The sequence below is a fragment of the Trifolium pratense genome, linkage group LG6, assembly GCF_020283565.1.
Source record: "Trifolium pratense cultivar HEN17-A07 linkage group LG6, ARS_RC_1.1, whole genome shotgun sequence".
Taxonomy (NCBI): domain Eukaryota; kingdom Viridiplantae; phylum Streptophyta; class Magnoliopsida; order Fabales; family Fabaceae; genus Trifolium; species Trifolium pratense.
In genome coordinates this window covers 274,928-292,099 of record NC_060064.1, presented here as the reverse complement: position 1 = coordinate 292,099, position 17,172 = coordinate 274,928, and the positions used below count along the sequence as shown (strand labels likewise).

At 31.5% G+C, this 17,172-nt stretch overlaps 2 protein-coding genes across 2 annotated transcripts; both read right to left on the bottom strand.

The window, feature by feature from the left end:
* Positions 1–389: 389 nt before the first annotated feature.
* Positions 390–2,089, bottom strand: LOC123889524 (anthranilate N-methyltransferase-like). Its single transcript, XM_045938895.1, has 4 exons — positions 1,530–2,089; positions 1,110–1,420; positions 957–1,021; positions 390–840 (listed from the first exon to the last, which is right to left on the bottom strand). Exons 1-4 carry the CDS (start codon positions 1,979–1,981, stop codon positions 544–546), a joined length of 1,125 nt encoding a protein of 374 aa, XP_045794851.1. The 5' UTR covers positions 1,982–2,089; the 3' UTR covers positions 390–543.
* A 5,208-nt stretch (positions 2,090–7,297) lies between these two features.
* On the bottom strand, positions 7,298–10,985 carry LOC123889523 (caffeic acid 3-O-methyltransferase-like). Its single transcript, XM_045938894.1, has 3 exons — positions 10,090–10,985; positions 9,924–9,988; positions 7,298–7,733 (listed from the first exon to the last, which is right to left on the bottom strand). The coding sequence occupies exons 1-3, from the start codon at positions 10,823–10,825 to the stop codon at positions 7,437–7,439; spliced, it is 1,098 nt and encodes a 365-aa protein (XP_045794850.1). The 5' UTR covers positions 10,826–10,985; the 3' UTR covers positions 7,298–7,436.
* Positions 10,986–17,172: the final 6,187 nt, after the last annotated feature.

The following is a 17,172-nucleotide window of genomic DNA, read 5'->3' as shown; positions in this document are numbered from 1 at the left end:
TCAATGAAAAACCTAATGGCAAAGTGTTTACGCAATACCAACTAATTAAAAAATTAATAGAGCTAATTAGAAACATGTTTAATTATTGTCAATTTGAAAAACTTCATAACTGAGTTTTTGTTTTGACGCAATAACTGATTATTTTTTTATTTTTCACCACCAGTTTAATCTGGTTCGAGGGTCAGTTCTGGCATCAAGTGGTTCCAGTTCCTTCCTGATCGCAATTGCGGGGGATCGAACCGTGGTCCTCCCTATCAAGTTCAGCGTCAATCACCACTAAACCAACTAACGATTGGTAACTGAAATTATCAGTAAGCTGGTACTCCTGTTCCAATATCTTAATTTTAAAAAACTGATTAACGAACTCATTAAGATAGGACAAATCAATGTAATCATACACCTTTCTAATCCCATATTATTTATTGTAATCAGTAAAAAAACAATCAACATTTGAATTAATGCACAAATTAAATATGTAAAACATTTGTTGAGACACAACACAAACTAAGTTGAGATACTCCCAAGTCCCAAACCAAGATATGATTACTTAAAGAACTCAATAACCCATAGTCCAGAGACACAACATATAGGTTTTATGCCACTAAAACCAGATCCTTTTGCCAATTCTATGAATTGCTGCTCAGTTCTCTCTTTTCCTCCTGGATTTTGAGTCATCATTACAAGATCAGACGCATAACCAAACTTGGCACTCCCTGTTGTCTCCGGCATGGCCGGAAGGATTGAGTCCACAACAATAACCTTTCCATCCTCTGGAATAGCTTTGTAACAATTTTTCAACACCTTCAAGCAGTGTTCATCACTCCAATCATGAAGTATCCACTGCAAATTATTTAATAAAAAAACTCAACAACATGTTATAATCCAATCAATGTTAATGTAATTAATTAATTAATCACATTTTTTGTTTTTTAATTCTAAGCATAAATAAGTTCTACCTTCATAAAAACGACATCCCCTGCAGGAACGCTCTCAAACATATCTCCTCCCACATGTTCAACACCTGCATCAACATAATAACATTTTTCAATTTAATTAAAGCATTCCTATTAGTAAATAGATAGTTAATTCTAATACTAGTAACTACCTACCTGGGTAGTTAGGAGCATTTTGGATGACATGAGGCAAGTCAAAATTAATTCCCTGAATATGAGAATATTTGGCTGTGATCAATTTGAGGTTATGTCCAAGACCACCACCAACGTCAACCACCTTAGTGACATGCTCAAAACCTTGATAATGATCAAGAATCCTCTTCATATTTATAGTGGTTGAGTTAACCATAGCTTTGTTGAAAACATCATTGAACCTTGGATCCACACGTGGATACTCAAAGGCATGCATTCCATATACTCTATTGAACGGTATTCCTCCTTCCATTATCGCTCCTTTCAGCTCCGACCTATTATTAGTAATTAATTAAGTCATCATCATTAATTATTAATTAGTACATTAATATTAATACTACAACCATGATTAATTAACTAATCAATCCAATTAATGAAACTTACCAACTTTGGTAGAAGACATTGTCGAGGATTAATGCCAAGGTGGGTCCCAACGAGATACCATCAGCATCGGTGACAAAATATTTGGAGCGATTAGAGAGGCTGTAGAATATTTGAAGGCTTTGTGGATGTTGAGGAACAGATGAGTTTAGAATAGAGTGACTGGCCAACAACCTAAGAAGACGATCCAACATTGTTGGTGCTTCCGGGTTGTTGGTTCCAATCTCAACAGCAATGTCTTGTGCAGATAGTTGTGCTCCTTCACCTGCTTTGGCTAGGATGTCAAAGATGCCAAGATCAATGGCTGACCGCAAAGCCAATGGAACAACAATGGAACCTGTTATTTGTGAGGCAAATTGGAGGGCTTCTTCATCATCTTGTTGTGTTTTCAGGAGATTCTTGTCTTTTCCGTTGGGGATTTGTTGTTCATTAGACTGTGTTGTTGAAGGAGACATGTTTGGTTTGGTGTGTGTGTGTGTGTGTATGATATGAGTTTTTCTTATTATGAACTACATACTAACCAATTACTTATATAGAGATATTAGAGAGGCGGGTCCAATCACGTCTCTCTTGTAAGTTGTTGTTTGGGTATATTAAAATCAAAGTTTTTCTATCATACTTTTTTTTTTATGATTGAGAATAAGTCATTTTATACATGTGAAATAAAAATTTATTAAAAATTAATTGTAAATATCACAAACAAATTTATTTTATATGTCATGTTCTCATTAAAAACAATAATATTATTCATTCAAATCGATGAATTACATCAATCAAGATCATCACATATTCAAAATCACTAAAAATTAAAAAGAATGAATTTGCGAACAAACTCACAGCATCCGAGTTAATAACATAAAATGTCTTTATCTTTAAGTCTACAATTGAAATGACGAAATACAAATGTCCAAAATAGTCATGCTCCCGGATCTGCAACGTTGAAGACACTAAAGTCATCGAATCTGTATTTGATCTAGATCGAAGCAAATCTGAACAAAATAAACACCGTACTAAAACGGGACTCAACACAACGGTTGCTTGTAATGAATTATGTTAGAATACAATTGTTAAAATATTTAATTTTATGTCATGTTCTCATTGTTGAAAAAATACTTGTAAATTATTAAGAGTAGCGTATAAGATTCACTAGAAAAAGTCTCTATCAAATAGAACACCTTCATAATTAATTTTATTTTAAAATACCTCGTACACATCTTAGGCTCTGTTTGGTAACACAAATAAGCTAGCTTATAGCTTATTATATGAGCTTATAAGCTTGTTTCAAAAAATTAGAGGTGTTTGGTAACAAGCTTTTTGTACTAGCTTATAGCTTTTTTTCAGATGCTATTTCAAGTAGCATTTGAGCTTATAGCTTATAGCTTTTTACACTTTATTCCATTTTTACCCTTTAATTTAATAACTACCCACTCTAAAAAATAAACTACCCACTATCAATTATGTAATTTTATATTTAATAACCACTTTAAAAGCTAATTTTACCAAACACTTTAATTTCAATAAGCTAGCTTTTCAGCTATCAGCTATAAGCTAGCTTTTCAGCTATCAGCTAGCTTATCAGCTATCAGCTAGCTTATTTATCTCTATCTCTCTCGTAAGAGTTGTTGTTTGGGTAATATTAAAATTAAAGTTTTTCTATCATACATTTTGATAATTTAGAGACATTTATCTAATAATTAATGAGAATAAATCATATAATACATTTAAAATATATTTTATGTGACTTATTCTCATTAATTATTGAATAAATATTTTTAAATTATTAAGAGTAGTGTATAAGATTCCCCTAAAAAAAGCCTCTATAAAAAAAGATTCACCTAAAATAGAACACCTTTAGATACTCCCTCAGAATACAAATATAAGCAAAAAAATTTGTTTACGCAGTTTTAAAAAATTTAGTGCAAAAACATGACTTAAGTTTACGATATTACCCATTTTGAAAAGTGTAAAAGTGTAAAAGTGAAATAAATGTCTAAAATAAAATAGAATTAAATAATAGTATATTAGGAATAGTAATATTAATTAGTTTAAAATTAGTTAACTTTTGTTTATAATATTGACCAAAATTTGAAGTATCTTTTTGCTTATATTTATGTACGGAGGGAGTATACGCATGGCTTGCGCAGCATTAGCCGCTATTAGTGGTTGTAATAATAAAACCAAAATGTTAGTAGTTGGACAAACAAACAAAAAGTTGTAACATTCTTTGAAGCCCCCTACATCCACTTTGATTGACCACTTTTTGCTTATATTTTGGGACGGAGGGAGTATATGAATGTCAATTATACAAGTAAATGAGGATTCTCGTATAAATCAACCCGTTTAGGATTTTGAATGCGGAGAATATTTTCCAGCAAAAGTGAAAATGAGGAAGAAAGTTCCTAAAAAAAGTTTGGATATGGACAAGATTTTATTTTCCGAATATTAATTAAAATAATATTTATATATTAAATTTAAGAAAATGTTAGGGGCACTAGTTAATCATATTAAGGTCCCGTTTAGATTAGCTTATTTTTGAGCTTATGCAAATAATTTATGCAATATAAATTAAATTTTATGCTATTTTATAAGTTCACACTAATGAAAATTGTATTTTTATAAGCTATTTTATCATATATTACCTTGATAAACTTATAATAATACATAAAAATTACATAAGCTGTTTGCATAAGCTCAAAATTAAGCTAATCCAAACCTGGCCTAAAGGGAAATCTTAGATACCGAAGAAATCAATGACCTTAAGTTTACCATAAAATTTCTAAACATTTGTTTACTTTTCTTATTGACAAGATGAGGAAAAAATTAACTAGCTGGAAAGCAAGCTCTCTTTCTTTTGCATGTCGTATCACCCTACCCTACCCTACCCTACCCTACCCTAGCTTAATCTTCTTTGACTAATCTTCCTAGTTATGTTATGCAAACTTGTTCTATTCCTATTTCTATTTTTGAAGATGTAGAGAGAATTTGTAGAAATTTTATTAGGGGATCCATCAAAACAAAAGAAGTGTCACATTGTTTGTTGGAGTAAGATTTGCTCATCTAAAGAGGAAGGTGACATTGAATGTAAAATTATTGTCATGTTGAACCAAGCCTACATCTAGAAGCTAGCCTGAAATATTGTTGCTAATACAGACAAGCTTTGGGTTCGGGTGATGAAAGCTAAATATATTTGTGACCCTAGCTAATGCTCTCCTTCCTGTACGAATAAGACAAAAATGTTCAAACATCTGGCGAGTTATTTGTAATTGAGAAGACGCAACAACTAATAATATATGGGTCATGTTAACTTGTGCCCTAAGGGCACATGTTAAGCTACCTAAAAATAGAAATATAGCATTTAATGATACAAAGAATTTAATTTTTAGATAATTAAATACACCACAAGTTCAATAAATTTTTTCCACATTTATCTTCTTAACATGTGCCCTTAAGGGCACAAGTTAACATTCTCCATAATATATCTTGGTCCATTCAAAATAAAATAGATACTAGGTTATAGAATGATAAATAAATTATTTAGAGATGTTCAGGGTGACCTTATATATCCAAGGTTTCTATTGCAATCTTGGTCGCAATAATTCTTAGGATATGTGGAGTTTACTTCATGCTATGCATTGCTCGTCATCTTCACCTTGATTATATTATTTTTGAAATAGATGCTACCCTTGTTGCAACTGTTGTCCCTAATCGTTCTACCATCATCTCTTATCTCAAACTTCTTTTAAAGATGTTATTAATTTACTACACCTTCAAGATTGGTCTCAAAATTGTTTGAGTGATGCCAACTCATGTGTGGATTTTTTTTTACAACTCGTGTGGATTATTAGCATGAAAAAAAAAAAGAGGATTTGATTTTTTTTTAATATTAATAGGTCTATGTGGAAATATATGAAGATATGATACGAAGAAAGGATATTCCTCAAAACAAAAATTGAAAATAAATATAGTATTTTAGATTGTAAGTAAAAAAATGAAAATACTCAGCCACTTAATTCATGCTTTATGGACATTCTTATTTCTTACTCCCTCCATTCTTAATTATAAGCAAGAATTCTTTTTAGATTCTTTAAAAAGTGATGTATCTGGTCTACATTATAGTCTAGATACATAAATTATTCAATGAATTTAAAAAGTTGACTTTTACTTATAATTAAGAATGGAGGAGTAGAATCATACAATCCAAACTGTCGGTATAGTATAGTACTTATTTTTGTCCTGTTCCTGTCCATTAGCAAATGATCCATCGCTGAAAGTGTAGGGGGGCTGATTCTCTTGACCACTTCTACATTTCAAAATAAAAATATTATTGAACACGTTTCATCAAATCCTAAATACTATATCAACTACTAGCTGTATATATGAATTACTCCTTAAACAAATATTAATCAGGTATTTGATATTTGACTTTTGAATATAAATTTTTTTTAATTTGTTTGACAGAGTAATAAAGATTAATTATTGTTAAACGGGAGTTAAGATTTTATTACTTATTAACATGTGCATGGTAACTTTTTTTGACGGAAATTAAACATGCATGTAACTAAACATATATATAAACATGCATGGTATGAAAACTGGTTATTTAATAAAAACTGGAGAAAATATATAGAAATATTAAATCAAATTACTTTTATGTAAATTTAGTTGTATTATAGAGAATTTCTAAAACAATGTACAAGCTATATATATATATATATATATATATATATATATATATATATATATATATATATATATATATATATGAATTTGAACTATGAAAAATCCAAAGTACAAAAATAAATCAAACCTTTCTAAAGGGAAGCACAAATTTTCATCCAAATTTCATGTTTACACTTGCTTAGACTTGTTGATTCACTCGGATCAAAGAGACGTCATGAATGAGGCAATATTGTTCTAGAACCTTTATTTATCTCTTTCTATCTTGTTACAATAGATAAAAGATATTACTATAGTATAGTTCTTTCTTTTCCGTTTATGCGGTTGTTAACCATATCACATCTCTTACCTACTCTCTTTTTGTTTTCTATCTTTGTATTCACTTTTAGTTGTGGTTAGTTAAGGTAAATGATTAAATATTGCTATTAGTCTTATCTTCCCACAGTCCAAGGAACTAGTACAGCTAAGCTAATCCCATCGTGTTCTTACCTCCTAGTCATCATTCACGCTTAAAATTATTGAACCTCCATCCATGATTTTTTTTAATCTACCTTTTCATAAATTGAAATATTTACCCATCAATCAATGAGAATAAGTCATACCAGTTTGGCCAGTTCATACCGGTTTATTAGCACAATCAGCGCTATTGAGAAGTTAAAAATGCAATATTTTGCGTCGGTCTAAATTTGCTTAATTTTTTATTTTTTTAATGATTTTTTGTTGTTGTTTTTTTGGTATCATTTGGATGTAATCAATAGACTAATACTACCTTTCAAAACTCAAACTATTTACGACTAACTCGTACCTGTTTAATTCATTTGTTATGATATGATCGAAAAATTATGGTTGCTCCTGGTCTCCTTAAATTGATCAAAATCCTCTATTTTCTCCATCTATTGGGTGATATCTCCTGGTAGTGCAAATCTTACCATGAGATGTTTTTCAGTGGTGTGTGTTGTTTTCTAGTGTGATCAATCCAAGGCGGGGAAGAGCACAACCAAGTAGAGAAATAGGATGAAATACATTGGTGAAACTAAAAAGAAAAATATCAAAGTTATTATGTTTCATTTTCACTTTCTCTATTAGTCTATATATCATTCAACATTTCACACGATTGGGGTATTCATAAACTGAAATAATGATAAATGTAAACACACTTCAACTGTTTGTCAATTTTGCAATGAAAATGTTATGAACAAAAACAAAAATCGCAATGAGCAGAGCGGATGGTATCTACTTAAAGAACTCCATAACCCAAAAAGTATGGACATAACACTCATATCTAATGCCACTAAATCCAGCTCCATTTGCTAAATCCATGAATTCTTGCTCAGTTCGCTCTTTCCCTCCTGGATTTTGAGTCATCATCAGAACATCTGACTGGGCTGCAAATTTCCAGGCAGCATTATTCTCGGGTATAATAGAAAGAACTGCCTCCAAAACAATCACCTTTCCATCATCTGGAATAGCATCATAGCAATTCTTCAAAAGCTTCAAGCACTGCTCATCACTCCAGTCATGAAGTATCCACTGCACAAATTATCAGCATTTATATATAATAACATATCAGTCTCAGTAAGTTGCATATAAATATAATCTATCCATAGCATTGCATATAACTCATCCAAAATGCATTATTTTGCTATTTACAGAGCAAATCACAATTCTGGGCTATTAAAACTTTATAAGCCCAAAACAACTGTCCTCGTCTGCTAATGGAATTTATTTTGGAATTGTGGACTATGTAAGCCCAAAACAGTGAGCATATTTGCTTTATGCTTCTATTTTTCATTTCTATTTTTAGTACTCTAAAATTTTAGACGACAAATTATGAAAATCATTATGATTATGATTAATTTTCAACGAAAACTTTCACTATATTGTCTTTATATAGTTAGCATTTGCTTTATGTTTTCCTTCTCATGTCATATGCCCCACAACTCTGTCTGCATGGTTGTGCAAGAACCCAAGATTATACAAAAAAAATGCAGTGAAGAACCCCTGATAGTCTCTTTCAACTCCTCAACCAGCTGCTTCTTTGCCTTGGTTAAGAGAAAAATCTACCAATGTCCAACACCAGGGGGTAATGCAAAACAAAGAAGACCCTTTGAGCATATCTAATTCATGCTTGTTTATCGTTAATCATGATCCCAGTAGATAGAGTGGCATTCTAAAAATACATGTTAGTTACTATGATTTCCGATAGTGGACGCCACAGTCCTAAACAACAAACTCCAATCGTCTTAGTTACATGTAATTATTTCATAATCCAAGTTTTAATTCAGCCAACTTTCAACATACCAATTGAAAAAGTCTTGGCATAGTTGGTATGAAACAAAACATTGCCAAACATTTGAAGCTTTAAGTCAACCCTTTTTTACGTGTGGAGCAACGGCACAGGCCACTTTCAGTAATTTGTCAACTCCAACAGCTGGCATTGGTGAGAAGGGCAACTTGAGAAAACAGCCATATTCTCTGAACTTGCCTTGAGAAGGTAAGAATTCTAAGACAAATCGGTATCCAAACTTTCTTCATAACTTCCGTATATTCTCTTAACCCTCACCTATGATAACAGCTACAGTAAACCTTAGACAGAAACTATAATCTTTAGATCCTTCAAGTCATAGTATCAGTAAAACTCATTTAGGATGGAGGACTCGTATTAATAAATCACGTGCTAATCTAAACCAATAACCACCATGTTAATTCTCCAAGTCCTAACTGCCAATCAGTTTCAAGATTTCTGTTACTGATACTTATAAATTGTCCGGGGTAATTGATCATATAGCCTTATCAACTAGTAGACCAATTAATTTATTTGAATTATGGGTACAATTTGATTTTAGAATTATCTTCGGGCCTCCATATGATATTCTCTTGTATCTTCAACTTGTCTTCACATATACATACCTTACCGTAGTTTAGAGTCTCTTTGCCTCCTGCCTGTGTATATCTGATCCACATTTTTATTTTGGCCGAAGCAAGTTGACCCACAAATCCGTATTTTGGTGAATAATTTCCATCCCTAACTTCATCCTTCTAGCTGAGTTAATTGGTCGAGCCTGCCCTGACCCCAAACCTCTTTTCTCCTTCAGCTGACAGTCTGCACTCCGGTTAACTAGTAGTGTGTTTGGAAAACCAGTGGCCTGTCACTGGACGAGCGTTTAGTTGAAGCTACACGAGGTAGCTTTTGGTCTGCCATGGGTTATCAGAGTGGAAACAAGAGTTTCCAAACATAGGCTAAGTGAATATTCCTGTAAATCTCTAAGGGAAGACTACCCCTAAGAGAAGGATCTCCTTTGTTTGTCAAAATCATCACATAAGGAATTTGACAAAAACGTCATTTGCATAACATATATAGGCAAGTAATGTGTTAAGAAATGATTCAACTGTCTTAATCCCCAAACCAATATTTTCCGCATTACAACTGCTTAGGCATTGACAAGATTTATCAAGGATACCCTGTCCTGATACACCCTTCTCATCACCATAAAAGTATACTTAATATTATTTTGGACCTCTAAAACAACAAGTAAATACAAAAAATCATCTAAAATAATGATTAAAAGAGAACAGACATAGTAATTAGAAATAATACTAATGATGGACAACTAGTAAATATTATCCCTCAATCATCATTGCATTGCAATTAAGTTTTCCTAGACAAATTAATTAATAAAGAGCTTAGTGACCTACAAGAAACCACAAACATCCACTCACCTTCATAAAGATTGCATCTGCTTTAGGCACACTTTCAAACATATCTCCCCCAACGTGTTCAATTCCTGCCAACATTATTACATCAGGTTGTTTACTTTTGAATAATAATAATAATAATAATAATAATAATAATAATAATGCACAATTGAATTGTGGATTATATTACCAGGATAGGAAGGGGCGTGTTGTATGACATGAGGCAAGTCGAAATTGATACCCTGTATATGAGGGTATTTTGAAGTGATCAAGTTAATGTTAACCCCGAGACCACCACCAACATCCACAAGCCTTTTGACCTCATCAAAACCTTTGTAGCATTCAAGAACTTTCTTCATAACAATAGTAGTGTGATTGATCATTGCTGTATTAAAAACTTGATTGAACCTTGAGTCCAAACTTGGATACTCAAAGGCATGAGTGCCATGAACCCTGTTGAATGGAACACCCCCTTCACGAATTGCATCTTTAAGCTGAGACCAGCTATCCAAGAAGATCTTATCATGATGCAAAGCAATCAAGGGTCCTAAAGAAACGCCATCGGAATTAGGAGCAAAGAATTTGGCAACAGGAGCCATAGTGTAGAATCTATGAAAAGATCCAAAGTTATGTTGATCGGGAAGTACAGAACAGTTGATGACGGAGTGAGAAGCAAGAAGAGCGAGAATACGATCTAACATTTTGGAGGCATCTGGATTTGTACAGGAAAGACGAGAAGCGATCTCATCGGCGGATAGTTTAACATCTGTACCTGCTTTTTGTAAGACTTCAAATACGCCGAGTTCAGTTGCAGATTGAAGTGCCATGGATAGAACAACAGAGTTGCAGAGTTGAATAGCATATGCGAAACTTTCTTCGTCTTGTAATTCTTCATTCTTCGATTGATCAGGAAGATCATCGCCCATCGCACTTTGTTTGTTAGTTAGTTACGTATAGATCTGCTGGCTGCTGCTCCGCCTTTCTTCCTTCCTTCACTCACTCGAGGATTTTTATTATTACTTACACATCCTTATCCACTTCTCTTCACTCTTCTCATATTTTCTCCAAATTCATTCATCTATGTGAAAAGTAAGTTTTCAAAAACCTTTTTGTTTTCAATTTTAAGGTAAAGGTAAAAAAAAAAAAAAAAAATGCTTACGGTTCCTTCAAAAATAAATTGATTTAATTTAATTTTAATTCATCTTTTCTCCAAATTCATTCATCTCATTCAATATCTACTTAAACTTTCATTAAACTCAAAGTTAATCTGTCAATCAGAATCAATCGAACACCACAACAAGACGGAAATTCAAACAAACACCACACCAAGATAAGAAATCAAACAACGTTGATTTATGTAAAATTCATTTATTTAAATTAAATGAGATGAAAAAGATACACATGAGTTACTAGGATTGGAATTTACTACTATAAAAGTATCCCACAGTTACACACATTTGAGACAATCTGAACTTTTAAAGTCATTCAATGTACCAGATTTGGATTAGAATAAACTTTCTGACACATTAGATGCATTGGATGACTTTAAAGGTTCAAATTATCTCAATTGTGCGTAACTGCGGGATACTTTTATTGTAGTAAATCTCAATCTGAATGATTATATGTTGCACGGGTACTCCGTTTTAGACAGAGTACCAAGTACGTACCGGGTACCGGTACGCGTATGGTACTCCATGGTACGTACCCTCAAAGTACCAAGTTTTTTTTTTTTCATGCGGGTACACGCGTGGTACGCGTGTGGTACTCTCAGGGTACACACATGGTACATATTTCATCAAAAACTATTCTATTTTTTTTGCAACACTTTCCAATCCCATTATTTTTTTATTTGTTTAGTTTTTTTAATAAAGATTCAGTTTAGTTTAAAATTAGAATTGATTCAGTCTCCTTCCCTTTTTATTTATTTTTAAAAGTAGAGCCGCATAGTCTTCCTATTGTCTATTACTCCTAATTTCCTAAACATGTATACCACAATATAACTACTTTTAAAGTTTCATATTTTTTATGTTTAATTATTTGCTTTAAGAATATAATTTTATTATTTTAACTATATAACTATATTTAAAAAAAAAATTATACGAGTGTACCCGTACCTTAGTTTTTTTAAAAATACCGTACCTATGCAACTTATGAGTCAAAGAATACCAAAGATCACCCTCTTTAATAAAAGAAGAAAACCATCTACAAGACTTAAAAAAAAAAAAAACTCTTCATTTTATAAATAATTCCGGGTCTTAAATATTCATACACTCCCTCCATCTCATATTATAAAAAAACAAAAAAATCACACATATTAAGAAAAATAAAATATATAATTTAAAGTATAACTTTTTATGTTTTCTTTAAAATAAATTTAATAGGAATATGTAAAATAATTTTTTATTGGTTATTGATTATGAAGAAAATAAGAAAGAGAGTAAATTAAATAAAATTTAACCTTAAAAAAATAATATAAATTATTTTTATTTATACTTTAAAACAATCAAAAGTTTTTTTTTTCTTTTTTCTTCTTATAAATTGAGATAGAGGGAGTATTCCTTAAAAACCCTATCCTAAGAACTTTGGAGGTTGGATAGTTAATGCAAGGAGAAAGTGGGAAATGCAGTTTTTTATTTTTTAGGGTAGAAGAAGCAATTGATGAAAAATAATTTACTTTTAAGCCATTAAATTTGGTTTAATAGTGTGCAGATTTAAATAGTATACTAACGATTTTAGGTTTGATTTTCAGCTTCATTATTTAAAAAAAAAAATTACTTTTAGGATGTTAATTCTCTGGCTCTTATAAAAAAGACTTCACCAATTTAAAATTTGACCTCAAAATAAATAAAATTTAATAAAAATATATTCTTTCTAAAATCGCAACTAAATTTTCTAAACAATTCATTACTCTTTAACCGGCTACTTCTAATGTGCAGAAGTAGCACAAATTGTGCACTATGCACAAGTTGCTTGTATTATTATAACGAATACGAATTTTATAAAATCCACCGTTGGATTGAAAGTTTATATCATATAGATCGTCCATAATTTTTTTTTTTAAAATTGAAAATTGTTTGATATGTTATTGTGACCCATCAAAATTAACGGTTTATGAATTTTAATTGAATACCGTTAATCTTGATGAGTCTCAATAACATATCAAATAATTTTTAATTTTTTTTAAAAATTTATGGATGATCTATATGATATAAACTTTCAATCCAACGGTAGATTTTATAAAATTCGTATTCGTTATAATAATATTCGAAACTTGTACACCATGAAAGACTTAGTGAAGTCTTCCGTGTTAGCCAAAGCCCTCTTTAACCACTTGAATTAATCACTTTATCGTAAAATTGTTTATGACAAAACGAGCGAATCAATAGCGACCAGCCGACCACATACTTAATATTTTCCTTCTTATATACTACTTTCCAAGTGGCCACACGGCAGCTCCTATGCCACAAAAATACAAACCCAAATTTCTATCATAATCATAAATTAATATTAAATAAATAAGCAACCTACAAAAAAACAACAAATATGTTTTTTATAAAAGAAAAGAGCTATAAATATTAAACAATAAATAGTTACAAGCGTTTATGGCTTTGTTTGGTAAAATTAAGCTATAAGGTAGCTTATAGCTGATAGCTGAAAAACTAGCTGATTAAATTAAAGTGTTTGGTAAAATTAGCTTTTTAAATGATTGATAAATATAAAAAGACATAAAATGACATTTATATGTAGTGGGTAGTTTTTTTTTAGTGGATAATTTTTTATTTTATAAAAAATAATAAAATTAAATTAAAGGTTAAAATGGAAAAAATTGTAAAAAACTATAAGCTATAAGTTCAAGCGCTACTTGAAATAGCATATAAAAAAAACTATAATCTCGTGAAAAAAGCTCTTTACCAAACACTTTGATTTTTTCAAACAAACTTATAAGCTAGTCCAATAAGCTATAAACTAACTTATTGAACTTACCAAACACACCTTATAACTTTTTCTTCATATTTCTGCAAGAAAAAACTTATTTGAATAACTTTCTTAGATAACTTTGGGACAAATTTTTTTTCATTTTTTCTTATTAGACAAAAATGATAGAAAGAAAATAATAATACAATGTGAGTATGAGAGAAAAAAAAATATTAAAAAATTGTTCAAATAACATTGTTCATTTATGCAATATGTTGTAGTAAAAAATGGAAATTTTTTATGTTTTGAATCAAACTTAGCTCAGGTCATTTAGGCGTCGAGCTTATCCCATAGGATGATTCAGAGTCAAGCGTTCATGCCCAACAACAACAAAAGTCTGAACTTTTATGTAACGAGAGACATCAAAATGGTTGATATTTATTGTCAATCATGACTTTAGTCGTTATTTCGACAGTCATCAACGTCGACACCGAAAAATATGCCCTCACATCGATGATCATGGCTCCACGCTGAGAGCTATATATATATATATATATATATATATATATATATATATATATATATATATATATATATATATATATATATATATATATATAATTTTTTTTTCTCATGCAGAAGGGTCATGAAATTTAATTTTTATTCTCTCAAACCTCTCACTTCACACAGATACTAACTTGAACATTAAAGTGTCTTGCAGGTACACCTCTATCATTTACAACCACCGTGCGGAGATGCATTCACCAGCAACAATAATTCTAATAAGGTAAAATCACCTAATTTCATAATGTTATTGCCAATTTGAGTACAAAAAAATATTTTTTTTTTCTTCTTCTTCAAAAGTAATAAAAGTCTTGTAAAAAATTCAGAGTGCATGAAAATTTCAAACACTAAATCACAAAAACGTTGATTAGTGGTTTGGTGGGGTAATAATATTTTTTTTAGGTAATAATTGTTCTCACAGAAAGAATATATATTTTAATAAAACAATCATGTTTTTGACAAGGTAAATAATATTCATACTATTAACGGTATAAATTTGTATCTATATATGTCTAACAAAACTTGTAGTTCTCCATCAACCTTAGCGTAAAGTGATTATTGTTGTGACATCAAGAATTGAATGACTTGTATTTCAGAAGAAAATTGATGTGATAATTTTGAAGTGAGTTAAGTTTTATATTGTTAAAAAAAAGTTAATGTTTAATACTTTATAAATAATATGATCCATAAATCTAATGACATAAATTTTTGTGGAAAAATGTCAAACTCACTTATGCGATTGTTTTTAATCTCAATGTGGATGATCTTCACTTTCCCCTCGTAACCTGACATTGATATCATAACTGATAGTTCGATGAATGGTTCAATCGTCTTCTTGTATCGAAAGTTTTGATGGTTATGTGACGTGTCTTGTTGAGTGTAGCGGCTACGGTGGTTCAAGTGTATAGATGAAAAAGTTTTTGCTTTATTGAGAGCATAATGAATTGAACGACCCATACTTGAGTGAGTTGAGTTCCACATTGTTTAGAAAGATAAAAGTTGAGTACTTTATAAATGAGAGGACCCATAAACTAAATGCATTAAGGTTTTGGGTAAAGATATGGTGTCCAACTCACTTATAAGGTGTTAAAGTTCAGAGAGAAACAAAAAGTGACGGCTAGGGTTTCAATAATATTATAATAGCATTACTTAACAAAATAAGGATTACAAAATAATTTATAATAATTCCTAATGGACTACTAAACTACTAACATATAAAGCCCAATACTTAAAGCCCTAATAATATTATTATCTAACACTTCCTCTCAAACTCACGATGCATTATCAGATAATCATCGAGAGTTTGTCAAACAAAAAACGAAAATCAAACTACTCTAACTAAATATTTTATTTCTAATACTACCCCTCAAGCTAAAGCATACTAAGCTTTGAGCTTGTTACAAATCAACCCGAAAATAAACTAAATTAACTAATAGCTTCAAATTCAACTTCTTCAGATTTCAGACTTCGAATTGTGAGTATTCCTTCACCGGATTCAATGTGAGTATTCCCTCACCGGATTCAATGTGAGTATTCCCTCACCGGATTCAATGTGAGTATTCCCTCACCGGATTCAAATTTCAAATTGTGAGTATTCCCTCACCGGATTCAATGTGAGTATTCCCTCACCGGATTCAATGTGAGTATTCCCTCACCGGATTCAAATTTCAAATTGTGAGTATTCCCTCACCGGATTCAGATTGTGAGCTTTCGCTCACCAGACAGATTGCGAGCTTTCGCTCACCAGACAGATTGCGAGCTTTCGCTCACCAGACAGACAAATTGTGAGTATTCCCTCACCGGATTCAGATATTCAGATTGTGAGCTTTCGCTCACCGGACAGACAGATTGGAGCTTTCGCTCACCAGACAGATAGATTGCGAGCTTTCGCTCACCAGACAGATTGGAGCTTTCGCTCACCAGACAGATTGGAGCTTTCGCTCACCAAACAGACAGATTGCGAGCTTTCGCTCACTAGACAGATTGGGAGCTTTCGCTCACCAGACAGACAGATCGTGAGTACTATCTTAACTCACCAGACAGAACCAAACAAAACCAACCATAACAAAACAAAACCAATTCAGTAAGAACCAAATCAAATCAAACGGAACTGAACCACAAAAACAAAAGATCCAAAATCAGTCCAGAAAACAGAACCAAGACATGGACAAAAGACCAAAATAAAATCAATTCAACCACCACACAGCATTATATCAGCATCACCCTTGTTTCTAAATCAAACAAATCAGGTTGAACCAAACAGATCAACAAAACTAACTAAATACCAAAGTACACACATAGAGCAATGCACTCAGAAGTCAAACGTGTGCCTTATCATGAATTGCAACGCACCAAGCAAACCAATAAAAATATATTACCTTCAAAGTTCAATTGCAAAGCCACCCACCAAAACTAAATCAAAATTCACCGTCATAAAACATCATTGGCAACCGAACAGCAATCAATTTCCTCATGTACCTATATCAACGATTCAGCCGAACAAATTTTTTTTTCTTTTTCATAGAACCGAACTTCAAAAGCTAAATCAAACACATGTTCCCAAGGGTTTCAATAATATAAGGAGGATCGAAACAGGCTCTGATAGAGAGAAACAAAAAGTGACGGCTAGGGTTTCAATAATATTATAATAGCATTACTTAACAAAATAAGGATTACAAAATAATTTATAATAATTCCTAATGGACTACTAAACTACTAACATATAAAGCCCAATACTTAAAGCCCTAATAATATTATTATCTAACATAAGGCTGCTCTTTAAATCAATACAGAT

Coding starts and splice junctions, on each gene's coding strand:
- LOC123889524 (XM_045938895.1), bottom strand. CDS start 1,981: ATGTCTCCTTCAACAACACAGTCTAATGAACAACAAATCCCCAACGGA. Junction 1,022..1,109: donor AAATGCTCCTAACTACCCAG/GTAGGTAGTTAC, acceptor ATGTTGATGCAG/GTGTTGAACATGTGGGAGGA. Junction 841..956: donor GGGATGTCGTTTTTATGAAG/GTAGAACTTATT, acceptor AATAATTTGCAG/TGGATACTTCATGATTGGAG.
- LOC123889523 (XM_045938894.1), bottom strand. CDS start 10,825: ATGGGCGATGATCTTCCTGATCAATCGAAGAATGAAGAATTACAAGAC. Junction 9,989..10,089: donor ACACGCCCCTTCCTATCCTG/GTAATATAATCC, acceptor TAATGTTGGCAG/GAATTGAACACGTTGGGGGA. Junction 7,734..9,923: donor CAGATGCAATCTTTATGAAG/GTGAGTGGATGT, acceptor TAATTTGTGCAG/TGGATACTTCATGACTGGAG.